Consider the following 22574-nt stretch of genomic DNA (forward strand, 5'->3'; position numbering starts at 1 on the left):
TACTATACTTTGTAAAGTGCTGGGAAATGGTGCTGATGAATCTGTATCTAACTCTTATTCCATTTTTCCCCTAAAAAAACTGTGTTCTGTGGGCTAGGTGACATGAGGCAGTTTGGTAGACTAATGAGGCAGGGAGGGAGATTGCTGCTATTTAAGGGAGTTTCCTGCAGAATGCAGGAGGGTAAGCAACTATGCATCAGTGACATATCATGAATGTCCTGATATAGTCTGTGCTGCTGCCCCACCAATGGGAGTGCCCGGGGTGTTTCCCCTACAGTATTTGTTCAGATTGTAATGGATGTGTACCATGCATTGTGTCAACTGCTCCAGTCTTTCCAGAGTTATGCTGTAATACTCTGTGCTGCTACATCAGTGCTAGTGGTGTGTTACAATCTGGAAACAAACACTGTGGGTGCAAGTAATATGTGTACTATGATTGGTGTACATTTCTGCAGTAATTGCGGAGTTATGCTGGAACATAAATGAGTGTACAGCGAAAATTGAGGTTTTTTTATTAAATAAAAATTAACAGTAATTCATTTAAATTTACATTTTTAGCGTTGATTCGGCCAGTATTCAATACGCTTGTATGTAAAATATCACTATCTTTGCTTGTAATCTGGATTTTTAGAGAAAGACAATAGGCCAAAATTTCACCTTTTATACATTACATGGTGTAGTAGTGTCTGTACTAGGCTGTGTTTGTGTGTGTGTGTGTGTATGTATATATATATATATATATATATATATATATATATATATATATATATATATATATATATATATATATATATATATATATATATAGAGAGAGAGAGATATATATATCTCTATATATATTATATATATATGGCAGAGCATATTAGTGAAATATCACTTGTAAACTGGATTTGTATATAAAAACAGTCACAAGGACAAAATATCACTTATAGTAGAATAGCAGATCTTTATGAATCTTCATGAATCTTTTTGATTGTATAACATATTTGATTTCTCTATTCAGTTTTCTTTTAGAAATGTCCCAGGAAAAAAGGAGGAGTCCCTCAGAGGAAGAACAATCAGCGTCAAGATAGATTGAAGCTTTGGTTCACCAATGTCCCAAGAAGAAAGAAGTAGGTTTTCTCTCTCTTCACAGGAAGAAGAATCAGCGCAGAGACAGACTGAAGATGTCCAACAACCATCACAGACAGACCACGAAGCTGACTCCGGAGAAGACCCCTGCAACAGGGGACCAAACTTCACAGATGAAGAAACCGACACACTCATTAACCAGGTAATTCATCATTCTGCACATTTATTTGGTTCACAGGCAAGAAATTCTCAATCAAGATTCCAGAACACGACGTGGGATAAAATTGCACACACAATGCAAGAGGATTTTCAAGTGCACCAAAGAGAGCTGCAAGAAAAGGTTGCGTTACTACAGAAGATCCATCAATCGGAAGATACAGAGTGCACAGAAGCTGCACAAGTATTGGGAAAAGAAGATGGAAGCGTACTTCTTGCTCGTCCAGGAAGAAAGGAACCAGTTTACAAGGTATGGCATAGTGTGTGTATGTGTATATATGTATATACATTAGGGCCAGGTTCTGGTTGTGTCATTAAGCTGCGATCTTGCAGCTTACCGAGTCTTTGAGGGCCTGCCCTGCTGAATCGCCTCCACATCCCCTTGCAACTATGCAAGGGGATTTGATAAAAAAGACACATCCCCTCACAAGTGTCCGCAGCTGGAGTAAGAGATACTATACTTGGTAAAGTGCTGGGAAATGGTGCTGATGAATCTGTATCAAACTTCTATTCCATTTTTCCCCCCAAAAAACTGTGTTCTGTGGGCTAGGTGACATGAGGCAGATTGGTAGACTAATGAGGCAGGGAGGGAGATTGCTGCTATTTAAGGGAGTCTCCTGCAGAATGCAGGAGGGTAAGCAACTATGCATCACTGACATATCATGAATGTCCTGATATAGTCTGTGCTGCTGCCCCACCCCTAGGAGTGCCCCGGGTGTTTCCCCTACAGTATTTGTTCAGATTGTAATTGATGTGTACCATGCTTTGTGTCAATTGCTCCAGTCTTTCCAGAGTTATGCTGTAATAGGTACTTGTTTCCTAGCACGGCCACAATCGTAAGTAATCGTGTCCCTTAATTAAGGGACACGATTACCCCGATGGACCCGATTTCTTTTGAAATCAGGTCCATTTTGCCGGCTAGGAAACAAAAATCGGGGGCATCGCGTCGGTCGGGACCATTAACATTGGTCCCGACGCGACCGACGCGATGCCCCCGATATTTGCATTGACTTCAATGTTAAAAAAATTTTTAACATTGAAATCTTGTCGGGAACGGTAAAATATCGGGGGCATCGCGTCGGTCGGGACCATTAACATTGGTCCCGACGCGATGCGACGCGATGCACCCGATTTTTACATAGGATTCAATGTTAAAAAAAATTTTAACATTGAAATGGTGTAAAAATGTAAAAAAATGTGAAATGGGTCAATATGACCCATTTCACATTATAAATGTCCCCGTCGTCGCCCCACGATAGACGGCAACCCGAAGCGTGGCGAGCGCAGCGAGCCCGCGAGGGGCGGCGGTACGCGTCCTCCGACCTTTTCATGCCCTACTATCCACTAGGGCGTGGAGTGAGAATAGAATAGTGTGGCGAGCGCAGCGAGCCACCGAGCCCGAAGCGTGGCGAGCGCAGCGAGCCCCGCGAGGGGACGCGGATACCTTCACAGGTAAACGCGTCCCTTCGCGGGCTTCACAGGTGTCCGTGGCGACGCGGACACCTGTGAAGCCCGCGAAGGGACGCGATTACCTGTGAAGGTATCCGCGTCCCCTCGCGGGGCTCGCTGCGCTCGCCACGCTTCGGGCTCGGTGGCTCGCTACGCTCGCCACACTATTCTATTCTCACTCCACGCCCTAGTGGATAGTAGGGCATGAAAAGGCCGGAGGACGCGTACCGCCGCCCCTCGCGGGCTCGCTGCGCTCGCCACGCTTCGGGTTGCCGTCTATCGTGGGGCGCTGTGTACGCGCTTCAATTTGGGGGGGGTTTGGAATTTTTTTCATTCAATCCAATGTAAAATTGGGTCCCAGGGACCCAATTTACATTGGATTTAATGAAAAAATCGGGTCAAAAATCGGTCGGTCGCGTCGATCGCATCGCATGCGACCAAATCGCATGCGATGCGATCGACCCGATTTTTTTCAGCACGACCACCCCGATCTTAATCGGTGTGGCCGTGCTAGGAAACAAGTACCCTGTAATACTCTGTGCTGCTACATCAGTGCTAGTGATGTGTTACAATCTGGGAACAAACACTGTGGGGGCAAGTAATATGTGTACTATGATTGGTGTACATTTCTGCAGTAATTGCGGAGTTATGCTGGAACATAAATGAGCGTACAGCGAAAATTGTGTTTTTTTATTAAATAACAATTAACAGTAATTCATTTAAATTTACATTTTTAAAGTTGATTCGGCCAGTATTCAATATTCCTGTATGTAAAAGATCACTATCTTCGCTTGTAATCTGGATTTTTATAGAAAGACAATAGGACAAAATCTCACTTTTTATACATTACATGGTGTAGTAGTGTCTGTACTAGGCCGTGTGTGTATATATATATATATATATATATATATATATATATTATATATATATGGCAGAGCATATTAGTGAAATATCACTTGTAAACTGGATTTGTATATAAAAACCGTCACAAGGACAAAATATCACTTATAGTAGAATAGTAGATCTTTATGAATCTTCATGAATCTTTTTGATTGTATAACATATTTGATTTCTCTATTCAGTTTTCTTTTAGAAATGTCTCAGGAAGAAAGGAGGAGACCCTCAGAGGAAGAACAATCAGCGTCAAGATAGATTGAAGCTTTGGGTTCACCAATGTCCCAAGAAGAAAGAAGTAGGTTTTCTCTCTCTTCACAGGAAGAAGAATCAGCGCAGAGACAGACTGAAGTTGTCCAACAACCATCACAGACAGACGGACAGACTCCGGAGAAGACCCCTGCAACAGGGGACGAAACTTCACAGATGAAGAAACCGACACACTCATTAACCAGGTAATTCATCACTCTGCACATTTATTTGGTTCACAGGCAAGAAATTCTCAATCAAGATTCCAGAACACGACGTGGGATGAAATTGCACACACAATGCAAGGGGATTTTCAAGTGCACCAAAGAGAGCTGCAAGAGAAGGTTGCGTTACTGCAGAAGATCCATCAATCGGAAAATACAGAGTGCACAGAAGCAGCACAAGTATTGGGAAAAGAAGATGGAAGCGTACTTCTTGCTCGTCCAGGAAGAGACGAACCAGTTCACAAGGTATGGCATAGTGTGTGTATGTGTATATATGTATGTACATTAGGGCCAGGTTCTGGTTGTGTCATTAAGCTGCGATCTTGCAGCTTACCGAGTCTTTGAGGGCCTGCCCTGCTGAATCGCCTCCACATCCCCTTGCAACCATGCAATGGTATTTGATACAAAGACACATCCCCTCACAAGTGCCCGCAGCTGGAGTAAGAGATACTATACTTTGTAAAGTGCTGGGAAATGGTGCTGATGAATCTGTATCTAACTCTTATTCCATTTTCCCCCCAAAAAAACTGTGTTCTGTGGGCTAGGTGACATGAGGCAGATTGGTAGACTAATGAGGCAGGGAGGGAGATTGCTGCTATTTAAGGGAGTTTCCTGCAGAATGCAGGAGGGTAAGCAACTATGCATCACTGACATATCATGAATGTCCTGATATAGTCTGTGCTGCTTCCCCACCAATGGGAGTGCCCGGGGTGTTTCCCCTACAGTATTTGTTCAGATTGTAATGGATGTGTACCATGCATTGTGTCAACTGCTCCAGTCTTTCCAGAGTTATGCTGTAATACTCTGTGCTGCTACATCAGTGCTAGTGATGTGTTACAATCTGGGAACAAACACTGTGGGGGCAAGTAATATGTGTACTATGATTGGTGTACATTTCTGCAGTAATTGCGGAGTTATGCTGGAACATAAATGAGCGTACAGCGAAAATTGTGTTTTTTATTAAATAACAATTAACAGTAATTCATTTAAATTTACATTTTTAGAGTTGATTCGCCCAGTATTCAATACGCTAGTATGTAAAATATCACTATCTTCGCTTGTAATCTGGATTTTTATAGAAAGACAATAGGAAAAAATTTCACTTTTTATACATTACATGGTGTAGTAGTGTCTGTACTAGGCTGTGTTTGTGTGTGTTTGTGTATATATATATAAATATATATATATATATGGCAGAGCATATTAGTGAAATATCACTTGTAAACTGGATTTGTATATAAAAACAGTCACTAGGACAAAATATCACTTATAGTAAAATAGTAGATCTTCATGGATCTTTTTGATTGTATAACATATTTGATTTTTTTATTCAGTTTTCTTTTAGAAATGTCCCCGGAAGAAAGAAGGAGACCCTCAGAGGAAGAACAATCAGCGTCAAGATAGATTGAAGCTTTGGGTTCACCAATGTCCCAAGAAGAAAGAAGTAGGTTTTCTCTCTCTTCACAGGAAGAAGAATCAGCGCAGAGACAGACTGAAGTTGTCCAACAACCATTACAGACAGACCACGAAGCTGACTCCGGAGAAGACCCCTGCAACAGGGGACCAAACTTCACAGATGAAGAAACCGACACACTCATTAACCAGGTAATTCATCACTCTGCACATTTATTTGGTTCACAGGCAAGAAATTCTCAATCAAGATTCCAGAACACGACGTGGGATGAAATTGCACACACAATGCAAGGGGATTTTCAAGTGCACCAAAGAGAGCTGCAAGAGAAGGTTGCGTTACTGCAGAAGATCCATCAATCGGAAAATACAGAGTGCACAGAAGCTGCACAAGTATTGGGAAAAGAAGATTGAAGCGTACTTCTTGCTCGTCCAGGAAGAGACGAACCAGTTTACAAGGTATGGCATAGTGTGTGTATGTGTATATATGTATGTACATTAGGGCCAGGTTCTGGTTGTGTCATTAAGCTGCGATCTTGCAGCTTACCGAGTCTTTGAGGGCCTGCCCTGCTGAATCGCCTCCACATCCCCTTGCAACCATGCAAGGGTATTTGATACAAAGACACATCCCCTCACAAGTGCCCGCAGCTGGAGTAAGAGATACTATACTTTGTAAAGTGCTGGGAAATGGTGCTGATGAATCTGTATCTAACTCTTATTCCATTTTTCCCCCAAAAAAACTGTGTTCTGTGGGCTAGGTGACATGAGGCAGATTGGTAGACTAATGAGGCAGGGAGGGAGATTGCTGCTATTTAAGGGAGTTTCCTGCAGAATGCAGGAGGGTAAGCAACTATGCATCACTGACATATCATGAATGTCCTGATATAGTCTGTGCTGCTTCCCCACCAAAGGGAGTGCCCGGGGTGTTTCCCCTACAGTATTTGTTCAGATTGTAATGGATGTGTACCATGCATTGTGTCAACTGCTCCAGTCTTTCCAGAGTTATGCTGTAATACTCTGTGCTGCTACATCAGTGCTAGTGGTGTGTTACAATCAGGGAACAAACACTGTGGGGGCAAGTAATATGTGTACTATGATTGGTGTACATTTCTGCAGTAATTGCGGAGTTATGCTGGAACATAAATGAGCGTACAGCGAAAATTGAGGTTTTTTTATTAAATAAAAATTAACAGTAATTCATTTAAATGTTAGCGTTGATTCGGCCAGTATTCAATATGCTTGTATGTAAAAGATCACTATCTTCGCTTGTAATCTGGATTTTTATAGAAAGACAATAGGACAAAATTTCACCTTTCATACATTACATGGTGTAGTAGTGTCTGTACTAGGCTGTGTTTGTGTATGTATGGGTATATATATATATATATATATTATATATATGGCAGAGCATATTAGTGAAATACCACTTGTAAACTGGATTTGTATATAAAAACAGTCACTAGGACAAAATATCACTTATAGTAGAATAGTAGACCTTTATGAATCTTTTTGATTGTATAACATATTTGATTTCTCTATTCAGTTTTCTTTTAGAAATGTCCCAGGAAGAAAGAAGGAGACCCTCAGAGGAAGAACAATCAGCGTCAAGATAGATTGAAGCTTTGGTTCACCAATGTCCCAAGAAGAAAGAAGTAGGTTTTCTCTCTCTTCACAGGAAGAAGAATCAGCGCAGAGACAGACTGAAGATGTCCAACAACCATCACAGACAGACCACGAAGCTGACTCCGGAGAAGACCCCTGCAACAGGGGACCAAACTTCACAGATGAAGAAACCGACACACTCATTAACCAGGTAATTCATCATTCTGCACATTTATTTGGTTCACAGGCAAGCAATTCTCAATCAAGATTCCAGAACACGACGTGGGATAAAATTGCACACACAATGCAAGAGGATTTTCAAGTGCACCAAAGAGAGCTGCAAGAAAAGGTTGCGTTACTGCAGAAGAACCATCAATCGGAAGATACAGAGTGCACAGAAGCTGCACAAGTATTATGAAAAGAAGATGGCAGCGTACTTCTTGCTCGTCCAGGAAGAAAGGAACCAGTTTACAAGGTATGGCATAGTGTGTGTATGTGTATATATGTATGTACATTAGGGCCAGGTTCTGGTTGTGTCATTAAGCTGCGATCTTGCAGCTTACCGAGTCTTTGAGGGCCTGCCCTGCTGAATCGCCTCCACATCCCCTTGCAACCATGCAAGGGGATTTGATAAAAAAGACACATCCCCTCACAAGTGTCCGCAGCTGGAGTAAGAGATACTATACTTGGTAAAGTGCTGGGAAATGGTGCTGATGAATCTATCAAACTTCTATTCCATTTTTCCCCCAAAAAAACTGTGTTCTGTGGGCTAGGTGACATGAGGCAGATTGGTAGACTAATGAGGCAGGGAGGGAGATTGCTGCTATTTAAGGGAGTCTCCTGCAGAATGCAGGAGGGTAAGCAACTATGCATCACTGACATATCATGAGTGTCCTGATATAGTCTGTGCTGCTGCCCCACCCCTAGGAGTGCCCCGGGTGTTTCCCCTACAGTATTTGTTCAGATTGTAATTGATGTGTACCATGCTTTGTGTCAATTGCTCCAGTCTTTCCAGAGTTATGCTGTAATACTCTGTGCTGCTACATCAGTGCTAGTGATGTGTTACAATCTGGGAACAAACACTGTGGGGGCAAGTAATATGTGTACTATGATTGGTGTACATTTCTGCAGTAATTGCGGAGTTATGCTGGAACATAAATGAGCGTACAGCGAAAATTGTGTTTTTTTTATTAAGGGCGGGATGCTATATAGCAGAAATGCGGTAAAAACCCCGTTTTCGGGGTTTCTACCGCATTTCTATATGCTATATGGCGCCTCCGCAGTGTCAGCGCTGCGGAGGGAATCGCCAGCTAAAGCTGGCGAATCCCTGCAGAAGCCTATGGGCTTCTTACCGCAGCGCTGTTTGAGGGATCCGTCACGGATCCCTCCCAGCGTGCCCTGCGGCCGGCGCCGGGGTCTGCGCATGCGCAGATGGACTCCCGGGTCACAGACCCGGAAGTCCAGTGCCGGCACCGCATCGCAAGGGACAGCTCTTACCGCAAGAGCTGTCCCTTGCATGAATAACGGCATATGTTATAGCATATGCCGTTATTAAAAATGCGATGTCCGGCGAAGGGGGGCCGCGGATGTTATAACATCCCGCCCTAAATAACAATTAACAGTAATTCATTTAAATTTACATTTTTAGAGTTGATTCGGCCAGTATTCAATATTCTTGTATGTAAAAGATCACTATCTTCGCTTGTAATCTGGATTTTTATAGAAAGACAATAGGACAAAATCTCACTTTTTATACATTACATGGTGTAGTAGTGTCTGTACTAGGCTGTGTTTGTGTGTGTTTGTGTATATATATATAAATATATATATATATGGCAGAGCATATTAGTGAAATATCACTTGTAAACTGGATTTGTATATAAAAACAGTCACTAGGACAAAATATCACTTATAGTAAAATAGTAGATCTTCATGAATCTTTTTGATTGTATAACATATTTGATTTTTCTATTCAGTTTTCTTTTAGAAATGTCCCCGGAAGAAAGGAGGAGACCCTCAGAGGAAGAACAATCAGCGTCAAGATAGATTGAAGCTTTGGGTTCACCAATGTCCCAAGAAGAAAGAAGTAGGTTTTCTCTCTCTACACAGGAAGAAGAATCAGCGCAGAGACAGACTGAAGTTGTCCAACAACCATTACAGACAGACCACGAAGCTGACTCCGGAGAAGACCCCTGCAACAGGGGACCAAACTTCACAGATGAAGAAACCGACACACTCATTAACCAGGTAATTCATCACTCTGCACATTTATTTGGTTCACAGGCAAGAAATTCTCAATCAAGATTCCAGAACACGACGTGGGATGAAATTGCACACACAATGCAAGGGGATTTTCAAGTGCACCAAAGAGAGCTGCAAGAGAAGGTTGCGTTACTGCAGAAGATCCATCAATCGGAAAATACAGAGTGCACAGAAGCTGCACAAGTATTGGGAAAAGAAGATGGAAGCGTACTTCTTGCTCGTCCAGGAAGAGACGAACCAGTTTACAAGGTATGGCATAGTGTGTGTATGTGTATATATGTATGTACATTAGGACCAAGTTCTGGTTGTGTCATTAAGCTGCGATCTTGCAGCTTACCGAGTCTTTGAGGGCCTGCCCTGCTGAATCGCCTCCACATCCCCTTGCAACCATGCAAGGGGATTTGATAAAAAAGACACATCCCTCACAAGTGTCCGCAGCTGGAGTAAGAGATACTATACTTGGTAAAGTGCTGGGAAATGGTTCTGATGAATCTATCAAACTTCTATTCCATTTTCCCCCCCAAAAAACTGTGTTCTGTGGGCTAGGTGACATGAGGCAGATTGGTAGACTAATGAGGCAGGGAGGGAGATTGCTGCTATTTAAGGGAGTCTCCTGCAGAATGCAGGAGGGTAAGCAACTATGCATCACTGACATATCATGAGTGTCCTGATATAGTCTGTGCTGCTGCCCCACCCCTAGGAGTGCCCCGGGTGTTTCCCCTACAGTATTTGTTCAGATTGTAATTGATGTTTACCATGCTTTGTGTCAATTGCTCCAGTCTTTCCAGAGTTATGCTGTAATACTCTGTGCTGCTACATCAGTGCTAGTGATGTGTTACATTCTGGGAACAAACACTGTGGGGGCAAGTAATATGTGTACTATGATTGGTGTACATTTCTGCAGTAATTGCGGAGTTATGCTGGAACATAAATGAGCGTACAGCGAAAATTGTGTTTTTTTTATTAAATAACAATTAACAGTAATTCATTTAAATTTACATTTTTAGAGTTGATTCGGCCAGTATTCAATATTCTTGTATGTAAAAGATCACTATCTTCGCTTGTAATCTGCATTTTTATAGAAAGACAATAGGACAAAATCTCACTTTTTATACATTACATGGTGTAGTAGTGTCTGTACTAGGCTGTGTTTGTGTGTGTTTGTGTATATATATATATAAATATATATATATATGGCAGAGCATATTAGTGAAATATCACTTGTAAACTGGATTTGTATATAAAAACAGTCACTAGGACAAAATATCACTTATAGTAAAATAGTAGATCTTCATGAATCTTTTTGATTGTATAACATATTTGATTTTTCTATTCAGTTTTCTTTTAGAAATGTCCCCGGAAGAAAGGAGGAGACCCTCAGAGGAAGAACAATCAGCGTCAAGATAGATTGAAGCTTTGGGTTCACCAATGTCCCAAGAAGAAAGAAGTAGGTTTTCTCTCTCTTCACAGGAAGAAGAATCAGCGCAGAGACAGACTGAAGTTGTCCAACAACCATTACAGACAGACCACGAAGCTGACTCCGGAGAAGACCCCTGCAACAGGGGACCAAACTTCACAGATGAAGAAACCGACACACTCATTAACCAGGTAATTCATCACTCTGCACATTTATTTGGTTCACAGGCAAGAAATTCTCAATCAAGATTCCAGAACACGACGTGGGATGAAATTGCACACACAATGCAAGGGGATTTTCAAGTGCACCAAAGAGAGCTGCAAGAGAAGGTTGCGTTACTGCAGAAGATCCATCAATCGGAAAATACAGAGTGCACAGAAGCTGCACAAGTATTGGGAAAAGAAGATGGAAGCGTACTTCTTGCTCGTCCAGGAAGAGACGAACCAGTTTACAAGGTATGGCATAGTGTGTGTATGTGTATATATGTATGTACATTAGGACCAAGTTCTGGTTGTGTCATTAAGCTGCGATCTTGCAGCTTACCGAGTCTTTGAGGGCCTGCCCTGCTGAATCGCCTCCACATCCCCTTGCAACCATGCAAGGGTATTTGATACAAAGACACATCCCCTCACAAGTGCCCGCAGCTGGAGTAAGAGATACTATACTTTGTAAAGTGCTGGGAAATGGTGCTGATGAATCTGTATCTAACTCTTATTCCATTTTTCCCCCCAAAAAACTGTGTTCTGTGGGCTAGGTGACATGAGGCAGATTGGTAGACTAATGAGGCAGGGAGGGAGATTGCTGCTATTTAAGGGAGTTTCCTGCAGAATGCAGGAGGGTAAGCAACTATGCATCACTGACATATCATGAATGTCCTGATATAGTCTGTGCTGCTTCCCCACCAATGGGAGTGCCCGGGGTGTTTCCCCTACAGTATTTGTTCAGATTGTAATGGATGTGTACCATGCATTGTGTCAACTGCTCCAGTCTTTCCAGAGTTATGCTGTAATACTCTGTGCTGCTACATCAGTGCTAGTGGTGTGTTACAATCAGGGAACAAACACTGTGGGGGCAAGTAATATGTGTACTATGATTGGTGTACATTTCTGCAGTAATTGCGGAGTTATGCTGGAACATAAATGAGCGTACAGCGAAAATTGAGGTTTTTTTATTAAATAAAAATTAACAGTAATTCATTTAAATGTTAGCGTTGATTCGGCCAGTATTCAATATGCTTGTATGTAAAAGATCACTATCTTCGCTTGTAATCTGGATTTTTATAGAAAGACAATAGGACAAAATTTCACCTTTTATACATTACATGGTGTAGTAGTGTCTGTACTAGGCTGTGTTTGTGTATGTATGGATATATATATATATATATATATATATATATATATATATATATATATATATGGCAGAGCATATTAGTGAAATACCACTTGTAAACTGGATTTGTATATAAAAACAGTCACAAGGACAAAATATCACTTATAGTAGAATAGTAGATCTTTATGAATCTTTTTGATTGTATAACATATTTGATTTCTCTATTCAGTTTTCTTTTAGAAATGTCCCAGGAAGAAAGAAGGAGACCCTCAGAGGAAGAACAATCAGCGTCAAGATAGATTGAAGCTTTGGTTCACCAATGTCCCAAGAAGAAAGAAGTAGGTTTTCTCTCTCTTCACAGGAAGAAGAATCAGCGCAGAGACAGACTGAAGATGTCCAACAACCATCACAGACAGACCACGAAGCTGACTCCGGAGAAGACCCCTGCAACAGGGGACCAAACTTCACAGATGAAGAAACCGACACACTCATTAACCAGGTAATTCATCATTCTGCACATTTATTTGGTCCACAGGCAAGAAATTCTCAATCAAGATTCCAGAACACGACGTGGGATAAAATTGCACACACAATGCAAGAGGATTTTCAAGTGCACCAAAGAGAGCTGCAAGAAAAGGTTGCGTTACTGCAGAAGATCCATCAATCGGAAGATACAGAGTGCACAGAAGCTGCACAAGTATTGGGAAAAGAAGATGGAAGCGTACTTCTTGCTCGTCCAGGAAGAAAGGAACCAGTTTACAAGGTATGGCATAGTGTGTGTATGTGTATATATGTATATACATTAGGGCCAGGTTCTGGTTGTGTCATTAAGCTGCGATCTTGCAGCTTACCGAGTCTTTGAGGGCCTGCCCTGCTGAATCGCCTCCACATCCCCTTGCAACCATGCAAGGGTATTTGATACAAAGACACATCCCCTCACAAGTGCCCGCAGCTGGAGTAAGAGATACTATACTTGGTAAAGTGCTGGGAAATGGTGCTGATGAATCTGTATCAAACTTCTATTCCATTTTCCCCCCCAAAAAACTGTGTTCTGTGGGCTAGGTGACATGAGGCAGATTGGTAGACTAATGAGGCAGGGAGGGAGATTGCTGCTATTTAAGGGAGTCTCCTGCAGAATGCAGGAGGGTAAGCAACTATGCATCACTGACATATCATGAATGTCCTGATGTAGTCTGTGCTGCTGCCCCACCCCTAGGAGTGCCCCGGGTGTTTCCCCTACAGTATTTGTTCAGATTGTAATTGATGTGTACCATGCTTTGTGTCAATTGCTCCAGTCTTTCCAGAGTTATGCTGTAATACTCTGTGCTGCTACATCAGTGCTAGTGATGTGTTACAATCTGGGAACAAACACTGTGGGGGCAAGTAATATGTGTACTATGATTGGTGTACATTTCTGCAGTAATTGCGGAGTTATGCTGGAACATAAATGAGCGTACAGCGAAAATTGTGTTTTTTTATTAAATAACAATTAACAGTAATTCATTTAAATTTACATTTTTAGAGTTGATTCGGCCAGTATTCAATATTCTTGTATGTAAAAGATCACTATCTTCGCTTGTAATCTGGATTTTTATAGAAAGACAATAGGACAAAATCTCACTTTTTATACATTACATGGTGTAGTAGTGTCTGTACTAGGCTGTGTTTGTGTGTGTTTGTGTATATATATATAAATATATATATATATATGGCAGAGCATATTAGTGAAAAATCACTTGTAAACTGGATTTGTATATAAAAACAGTCACTAGGACAAAATATCACTTATAGTAAAATAGTAGATCTCTATGAATCTTTTTGATTGTATAACATATTTGATTTTTCTATTCAGTTTTCTTTTAGAAATGTCCCCGGAAGAAAGGAGGAGACCCTCAGAGGAAGAACAATCAGCGTCAAGATAGATTGAAGCTTTGGGTTCACCAATGTCCCAAGAAGAAAGAAGTAGGTTTTCTCTCTCTTCACAGGAAGAAGAATCAGCGCAGAGACAGACTGAAGATGTCCATCAACCATCACAGTCAGACCATGAAGCTGAGTCCGGAGAAGACCCCTGCAACAGGGGACCAAACTTCACAGATGAAGAAACCGACACACTCATTAACCAGGTAATTCATCACTCTGCACATTTATTTGGTTCACAGGCAAGAAATTCTCAATCAAGATTCCAGAACACGACGTGGGATGAAATTGCACACACAATGCAAGGGGATTTTCAAGTGCACCAAAGAGAGCTGCAAGAAAAGGTTGCGTTACTGCAGAAGATCCATCAATCGGAAGATACAGAGTGTACAGAAGCTGCACAAGTATTGGGAAAAGAAGATGGAAGCGTACTTCTTGCTCGTCCAGGAAGAAAGGAACCAGTTCACAAGGTATGGCATAGTGTGTGTATGTGTATATATGTATGTACATTAGGGCCAGGTTCTGGTTGTGTCATTAAGCTGCGATCTTGCAGCTTACCGAGTCTTTGAGGGCCTGCCCTGCTGAATCGCCTCCACATCCCCTTGCAACCATGCAAGGGGATTTGATACAAAGACACATCCCCTCACAAGTGCCCGCAGCTGGAGTAAGAGATACTATACTTTGTAAAGTGCTGGGAAATGGTGCTGATAAATCTGTATCTAACTCTTATTCCATTTTCCCCCCAAAAAAACTGTGTTCTGTGGGCTAGGTGACATGAGGCAGATTGGTAGACTAATGAGCCAGGGAGGGAGATTGCTGCTATTTAAGAGAGTCTCCTGCAGAATGCAGGAGGGTAAGCAACTATGCATCACTGACATATCATGAATGTCCTGATATAGTCTGTGCTGCTGCCCCACCCCTAGGAGTGCCCCGGGTGTTTCCCCTACAGTATTTGTTCAGATTGTAATTGATGTGTACCATGCTTTGTGTCAATTGCTCCAGTCTTTCCAGAGTTATGCTGTAATACTCTGTGCTGCTACATCAGTGCTAGTGATGTGTTACAATCTGGGAACAAACACTGTGGGGGCAAGTAATATGTGTACTATGATTGGTGTACATTTCTGCAGTAATTGCGGAGTTATGCTGGAACATAAATGAGCGTACAGCGAAAATTGTGTTTTTTTATTAAATAACAATTAACAGTAATTCATTTAAATTTACATTTTTAGAGTTGATTCGGCCAGTATTCAATATTCTTGTATGTAAAAGATCACTATCTTCGCTTGTAATCTGGATTTTTATAGAAAGACAATAGGACAAAATCTCACTTTTTATACATTACATGGTGTAGTAGTGTCTGTACTAGGCTGTGTTTGTGTGTGTTTGTGTATATATATATAAATATATATATGGCAGAGCATATTAGTGAAATATCACTTGTAAACTGGATTTGTATATAAAAACAGTCACTAGGACAAAATATCACTTATAGTAAAATAGTAGATCTTCATGAATCTTTTTGATTGTATAACATATTTGATTTTTCTATTCAGTTTTCTTTTAGAAATGTCCCCGGAAGAAAGGAGGAGACCCTCAGAGGAAGAACAATCAGCGTCAAGATAGATTGAAGCTTTGGGTTCACCAATGTCCCAAGAAGAAAGAAGTAGGTTTTCTCTCTCTTCACAGGAAGAAGAATCAGCGCAGAGACAGACTGAAGTTGTCCAACAACCATTACAGACAGACCACGAAGCTGACTCCGGAGAAGACCCCTGCAACAGGGGACCAAACTTCACAGATGAAGAAACCGACACACTCATTAACCAGGTAATTCATCACTCTGCACATTTATTTGGTTCACAGGCAAGAAATTCTCAATCAAGATTCCAGAACACGACGTGGGATGAAATTGCACACACAATGCAAGGGGATTTTCAAGTGCACCAAAGAGAGCTGCAAGAGAAGGTTGCATTACTGCAGAAGATCCATCAATCGGAAAATACAGAGTGCACAGAAGCTGCACAAGTATTGGGAAAAGAAGATGGAAGCGTACTTCTTGCTCGTCCAGGAAGAGACGAACCAGTTTACAAGGTATGGCATAGTGTGTGTATGTGTATATATGTATGTACATTAGGGCCAGGTTCTGGTTGTGTCATTAAGCTGCGATCTTGCAGCTTACCGAGTCTTTGAGGGCCTGCCCTGCTGAATCGCCTCCACATCCCCTTGCAACCATGCAAGGGTATTTGATACAAAGACACATCCCCTCACAAGTGCCCGCAGCTGGAGTAAGAGATACTATACTTTGTAAAGTGCTGGGAAATGGTGCTGATGAATCTGTATCTAACTCTTATTCCATTTTTCCCCCCAAAAAACTGTGTTCTGTGGGCTAGGTGACATGAGGCAGATTGGTAGACTAATGAGGCAGGGAGGGAGATTGCTGCTATTTAAGGGAGTTTCCTGCAGAATGCAGAAGGGTAAGCAACTATGCATCACTGACATATCATGAATGTCCTGATATAGTCTGTGCTGCTTCCCCACCAATGGGAGTGCCCGGGGTGTTTCCCCTACAGTATTTGTTCAGATTGTAATGGATGTGTACCATGCATTGTGTCAACTGCTCCAGTCTTTCCAGAGTTATGCTGTAATACTCTGTGCTGCTACATCAGTGCTAGTGGTGTGTTACAATCAGGGAACAAACACTGTGGGGGCAAGTAATATGTGTACTATGATTGGTGTACATTTCTGCAGTAATTGCGGAGTTATGCTGGAACATAAATGAGCGTACAGCGAAAATTGAGGTTTTTTTATTAAATAAAAATTAACAGTAATTCATTTAAATGTTAGCGTTGATTCGGCCAGTATTCAATATGCTTGTATGTAAAAGATCACTATCTTCGCTTGTAATCTGGATTTTTATAGAAAGACAATAGGACAAAATTTCACCTTTTATACATTACATGGTGTAGTAGTGTCTGTACTAGGCTGTGTTTGTGTATGTATGGGTGTATATATATATATATATATATATATATATATATGTATATATTATATATATGGCAGAGCATATTAGTGAAATACCACTTGTAAACTGGATTTGTATATAAAAACAGTCACAAGGACAAAATATCACTTATAGTAGAATAGTAGATCTTTATGAATCTTTTTGATTGTATAACATATTTGATTTCTCTATTCAGTTTTCTTTTAGAAATGTCCCAGGAAGAAAGAAGGAGACCCTCAGAGGAAGAACAATCAGCGTCAAGATAGATTGAAGCTTTGGTTCACCAATGTCCCAAGAAGAAAGAAGTAGGTTTTCTCTCTCTTCACAGGAAGAAGAATCAGCGCAGAGACAGACTGAAGATGTCCAACAACCATCACAGACAGACCACGAAGCTGACTCCGGAGAAGACCCCTGCAACAGGGGACCAAACTTCACAGATGAAGAAACCGACACACTCATTAACCAGGTAATTCATCATTCTGCACATTTATTTGGTTCACAGGCAAGAAATTCTCAATCAAGATTCCAGAACACGACGTGGGATAAAATTTCACACACAATGCAAGAGGATTTTCAAGTGCACCAAAGAGAGCTGCAAGAAAAGGTTGCGTTACTGCAGAAGATCCATCAATCGGAAGATACAGAGTGCACAGAAGCTGCACAAGTATTGGGAAAAGAAGATGGAAGCGTACTTCTTGCTCGTCCAGGAAGAAAGGAACCAGTTTACAAGGTATGGCATAGTGTGTGTATGTGTATATATGTATATACATTAGGGCCAGGTTCTGGTTGTGTCATTAAGCTGCGATCTTGCAGCTTACCGAGTCTTTGAGGGCCTGCCCTGCTGAATCGCCTCCACATCCCCTTGCAACCATGCAAGGGTATTTGATACAAAGACACATCCCCTCACAAGTGCCCGCAGCTGGAGTAAGAGATACTATACTTTGTAAATTGCTGGGAAATGGTGCTGATAAATCTGTATCTAACTCTTATTCCATTTTTCCCCCAAAAAAACTGTGTTCTGTGGGCTAGGTGACATGAGGCAGATTGGTAGACTAATGAGCCAGGGAGGGAGATTGCTGCTATTTAAGAGAGTCTCCTGGAGAATGCAGGAGGGTAAGCAACTATGCATCACTGACATATCATGAATGTCCTGATATAGTCTGTGCTGCTGCCCCACCCCTAGGAGTGCCCGGGGTGTTTCCCCTACAGTATTTGTTCAGATTGTAATCGATGCGTACCATGCTTTGTGTCAATTGCTCCAGTCTTTCCAGAGTTATGCTGTAATACTCTGTGCTGCTACATCAGTGCTAGTGATGTGTTACAATCTGGGAACAAACACTGTGGGGGCAAGTAATATGTGTACTATGATTGGTGTACATTTCTGCAGTAATTGCAGAGTTATGCTGGAACATAAATGAGCGTACAGCGAAAAGTGTTTTTTTATTAAATAACAATTAACAGTAATTCATTTAAATTTACATTTTTAGAGTTGATTCGGCCAGTATTCAATATTCTTGTATGTAAAAGATCACTATCTTCGCTTGTAATCTGCATTTTTATAGAAAGACAATAGGACAAAATCTCACTTTTTATACATTACATGGTGTAGTAGTTTCTGTACTAGGCTGTGTTTGTGTGTGTTTGTGTATATATATATAAATATATATATATATGGCAGAGCATATTAGTGAAATATCACTTGTAAACTGGATTTGTATATAAAAACAGTCACTAGGACAAAATATCACTTATAGTAAAATAGTAGATCTTCATGAATCTTTTTGATTGTATAACATATTTGATTTTTCTATTCAGTTTTCTTTTAGAAATGTCCCCGGAAGAAAGGAGGAGACCCTCAGAGGAAGAACAATCAGCGTCAAGATAGATTGAAGCTTTGGGTTCACCAATGTCCCAAGAAGAAAGAAGTAGGTTTTCTCTCTCTTCACAGGAAGAAGAATCAGCGCAGAGACAGACTGAAGTTGTCCAACAACCATTACAGACAGACCACGAAGCTGACTCCGGAGAAGACCCCTGCAACAGGGGACCAAAGTTCACAGATGAAGAAACCGACACACTCATTAACCAGGTAATTCATCACTCTGCACATTTATTTGGTTCACAGGCAAGAAATTCTCAATCAAGATTCCAGAACACGACGTGGGATGAAATTGCACACACAATGCAAGGGGATTTTCAAGTGCACCACTGAGAGCTGCAAGAGAAGGTTGCATTACTGCAGAAGATCCATCAATCGGAAAATACAGAGTGCACAGAAGCTGCACAAGTATTGGGAAAAGAAGATGGAAGCGTACTTCTTGCTCGTCCAGGAAGAGACGAACCAGTTTACAAGGTATGGCATAGTGTGTGTATGTGTATATATGTATGTACATTAGGGCCAGGTTCTGGTTGTGTCATTAATCTGCGATCTTGCAGCTTACCGAGTCTTTGAGGGCCTGCCCTGCTGAATCGCCTCCACATCCCCTTGCAACCATGCAAGGGTATTTGATACAAAGACACATCCCCTCACAAGTGCCCGCAGCTGGAGTAAGAGATACTATACTTTGTAAAGTGCTGGGAAATGGTGCTGATGAATCTGTATCTAACTCTTATTCCATTTTCCCCCCAAAAAAACTGTGTTCTGTGGGCTAGGTGACATGAGGCAGATTGGTAGACTAATGAGGCAGGGAGGGAGATTGCTGCTATTTAAGGGAGTTTCCTGCAGAATGCAGAAGGGTAAGCAACTATGCATCACTGACATATCATGAATGTCCTGATATAGTCTGTGCTGCTTCCCCACCAATGGGAGTGCCCGGGGTGTTTCCCCTACAGTATTTGTTCAGATTGTAATGGATGTGTACCATGCATTGTGTCAACTGCTCCAGTCTTTCCAGAGTTATGCTGTAATACTCTGTGCTGCTACATCAGTGCTAGTGGTGTGTTACAATCAGGGAACAAACACTGTGGGGGCAAGTAATATGTGTACTATGATTGGTGTACATTTCTGCAGTAATTGCGGAGTTATGCTGGAACATAAATGAGCGTACAGCGAAAATTGAGGTTTTTTTATTAAATAAAAATTAACAGTAATTCATTTAAATGTTAGCGTTGATTCGGCCAGTATTCAATATGCTTGTATGTAAAAGATCACTATCTTCGCTTGTAATCTGGATTTTTATAGAAAGACAATAGGACAAAATTTCACCTTTTATACATTACATGGTGTAGTAGTGTCTGTACTAGGCTGTGTTTGTGTATGTATGGGTGTATATATATATATATATATATATATATATATATATATATATTATATATATGGCAGAGCATATTAGTGAAATACCACTTGTAAACTGGATTTGTATATAAAAACAGTCACAAGGACAAAATATCACTTATAGTAGAATAGTAGATCTTTATGAATCTTTTTGATTGTATAACATATTTGATTTCTCTATTCAGTTTTCTTTTAGAAATGTCCCAGGAAGAAAGAAGGAGACCCTCAGAGGAAGAACAATCAGCGTCAAGATAGATTGAAGCTTTGGTTCACCAATGTCCCAAGAAGAAAGAAGTAGGTTTTCTCTCTCTTCACAGGAAGAAGAATCAGCGCAGAGACAGACTGAAGATGTCCAACAACCATCACAGACAGACCATGAAGCTGACTCCGGAGAAGACCCCTGCAACAGGGGACCAAACTTCACAGATGAAGAAACCGACACACTCATTAACTAGGTAATTCATCATTCTGCACATTTATTTGGTTCACAGGCAAGAAATTCTCAATCAAGATTCCAGAACACGACGTGGGATAAAATTTCACACACAATGCAAGAGGATTTTCAAGTGCACCAAAGAGAGCTGCAAGAAAAGGTTGCGTTACTGCAGAAGATCCATCAATCGGAAGATACAGAGTGCACAGAAGCTGCACAAGTATTGGGAAAAGAAGATGGAAGCGTACTTCTTGCTCGTCCAGGAAGAAAGGAACCAGTTTACAAGGTATGGCATAGTGTGTGTATGTGTATATATGTATATACATTAGGGCCAGGTTCTGGTTGTGTCATTAAGCTGCGATCTTGCAGCTTACCGAGTCTTTGAGGGCCTGCCCTGCTGAATCGCCTCCACATCCCCTTGCAACCATGCAAGGGGATTTGATAAAAAAGACACATCCCCTCACAAGTGTCCGCAGCTGGAGTAAGAGATACTATACTTGGTAAAGTGCTGGGAAATGGTGCTGATGAATCTGTATCAAACTTCTATTCCATTTTTCCCCCCCAAAAAACTGTGTTCTGTGGGCTAGGTGACATGAGGCAGATTGGTAGACTAATGAGGCAGGGAGGGAGATTGCTACTATTTAAGGGAGTCTCCTGCAGAATGCAGGAGGGTAAGCAACTATGCATCACTGACATATCATGAGTGTCCTGATATAGTCTGTGCTGCTGCCCCACCCCTAGGAGTGCCCCGGGTGTTTCCCCTACAGTATTTGTTCAGATTGTAATTGATGTGTACCATGCTTTGTGTCAATTGCTCCAGTCTTTCCAGAGTTATGCTGTAATACTCTGTGCTGCTACATCAGTGCTAGTGATGTGTTACAATCTGGGAACAAACACTGTGGGGGCAAGTAATATGTGTACTATGATTGGTGTACATTTCTGCAGTAATTGCGGAGTTATGCTGGAACATAAATGAGCGTACAGCGAAAATTGTGTTTTTTTATTAAATAACAATTAACAGTAATTCATTTAAATTTACATTTTTAGAGTTGATTCGGCCAGTATTCAATATTCTTGTATGTAAAAGATCACTATCTTCGCTTGTAATCTGCATTTTTATAGAAAGACAATAGGACAAAATCTCACTTTTTATACATTACATGGTGTAGTAGTGTCTGTACTAGGCTGTGTTTGTGTGTGTTTGTGTATATATATATATATAAATATATATATATATATATGGCAGAGCATATTAGTGAAATATCACTTGTAAACTGGATTTGTATATAAAAACAGTCACTAGGACAAAATATCACTTATAGTAAAATAGTAGATCTCCATGAATCTTTTTGATTGTATAACATATTTGATTTTTCTATTCAGTTTTCTTTTAGAAATGTCCCCGGAAGAAAGGAGGAGACCCTCAGAGGAAGAACAATCAGCGTCAAGATAGATTGAAGCTTTGGGTTCACCAATGTCCCAAGAAGAAAGAAGTAGGTTTTCTCTCTCTTCACAGGAAGAAGAATCAGCGCAGAGACAGACTGAAGATGTCCATCAACCATCACAGTCAGACCATGAAGCTGAGTCCGGAGAAGACCCCTGCAACAGGGGACCAAAGTTCACAGATGAAGAAACCGACACACTCATTAACCAGGTAATTCATCACTCTGCACATTTATTTGGTTCACAGGCAAGAAATTCTCAATCAAGATTCCAGAACACGACGTGGGATGAAATTGCACACACAATGCAAGGGGATTTTCAAGTGCACCAAAGAGAGCTGCAAGAAAAGGTTGCGTTACTGCAGAAGATCCATCAATCGGAAGATACAG

The 22574-nt window shown here is 41.1% G+C and overlaps 2 protein-coding genes across 3 annotated transcripts; both read left to right on the top strand.

Annotated features, from left to right (window-relative positions):
- The first annotated feature begins 3843 nt into the window (after nucleotides 1–3843).
- LOC146027034 (uncharacterized) lies at nucleotides 3844–14492 on the top strand. Of its 2 annotated transcripts, XM_083158046.1 has the most exons (7): nucleotides 3844–4349; nucleotides 5438–5972; nucleotides 7057–7590; nucleotides 9092–9626; nucleotides 10715–11249; nucleotides 12353–12886; nucleotides 13976–14492. In XM_083158046.1, the coding sequence occupies exons 6-7, from the start codon at nucleotides 12443–12445 to the stop codon at nucleotides 14048–14050; spliced, it is 519 nt and encodes a 172-aa protein (XP_083014172.1). In that variant the 5' UTR covers nucleotides 3844–4349; nucleotides 5438–5972; nucleotides 7057–7590; nucleotides 9092–9626; nucleotides 10715–11249; nucleotides 12353–12442; the 3' UTR covers nucleotides 14051–14492. The 2 variants fall into 2 exon arrangements, with proteins under 2 accessions (XP_083014172.1, XP_083014173.1); XM_083158047.1 differs by lacking the exon at nucleotides 12353–12886.
- A 1105-nt stretch (nucleotides 14493–15597) lies between these two features.
- Nucleotides 15598–22550, top strand: LOC146027035 (uncharacterized). Its single transcript, XM_083158048.1, has 5 exons — nucleotides 15598–16128; nucleotides 17235–17768; nucleotides 18854–19388; nucleotides 20495–21028; nucleotides 22126–22550. The coding sequence occupies exons 2-3, from the start codon at nucleotides 17325–17327 to the stop codon at nucleotides 18926–18928; spliced, it is 519 nt and encodes a 172-aa protein (XP_083014174.1). The 5' UTR covers nucleotides 15598–16128; nucleotides 17235–17324; the 3' UTR covers nucleotides 18929–19388; nucleotides 20495–21028; nucleotides 22126–22550.
- The last annotated feature ends 24 nt before the right edge of the window (nucleotides 22551–22574 follow it).

This window comes from Crinia signifera, chromosome 8, assembly GCF_055691185.1.
Source record: "Crinia signifera chromosome 8, ASM5569118v1, whole genome shotgun sequence".
NCBI lineage: Eukaryota > Metazoa > Chordata > Amphibia > Anura > Myobatrachidae > Crinia > Crinia signifera.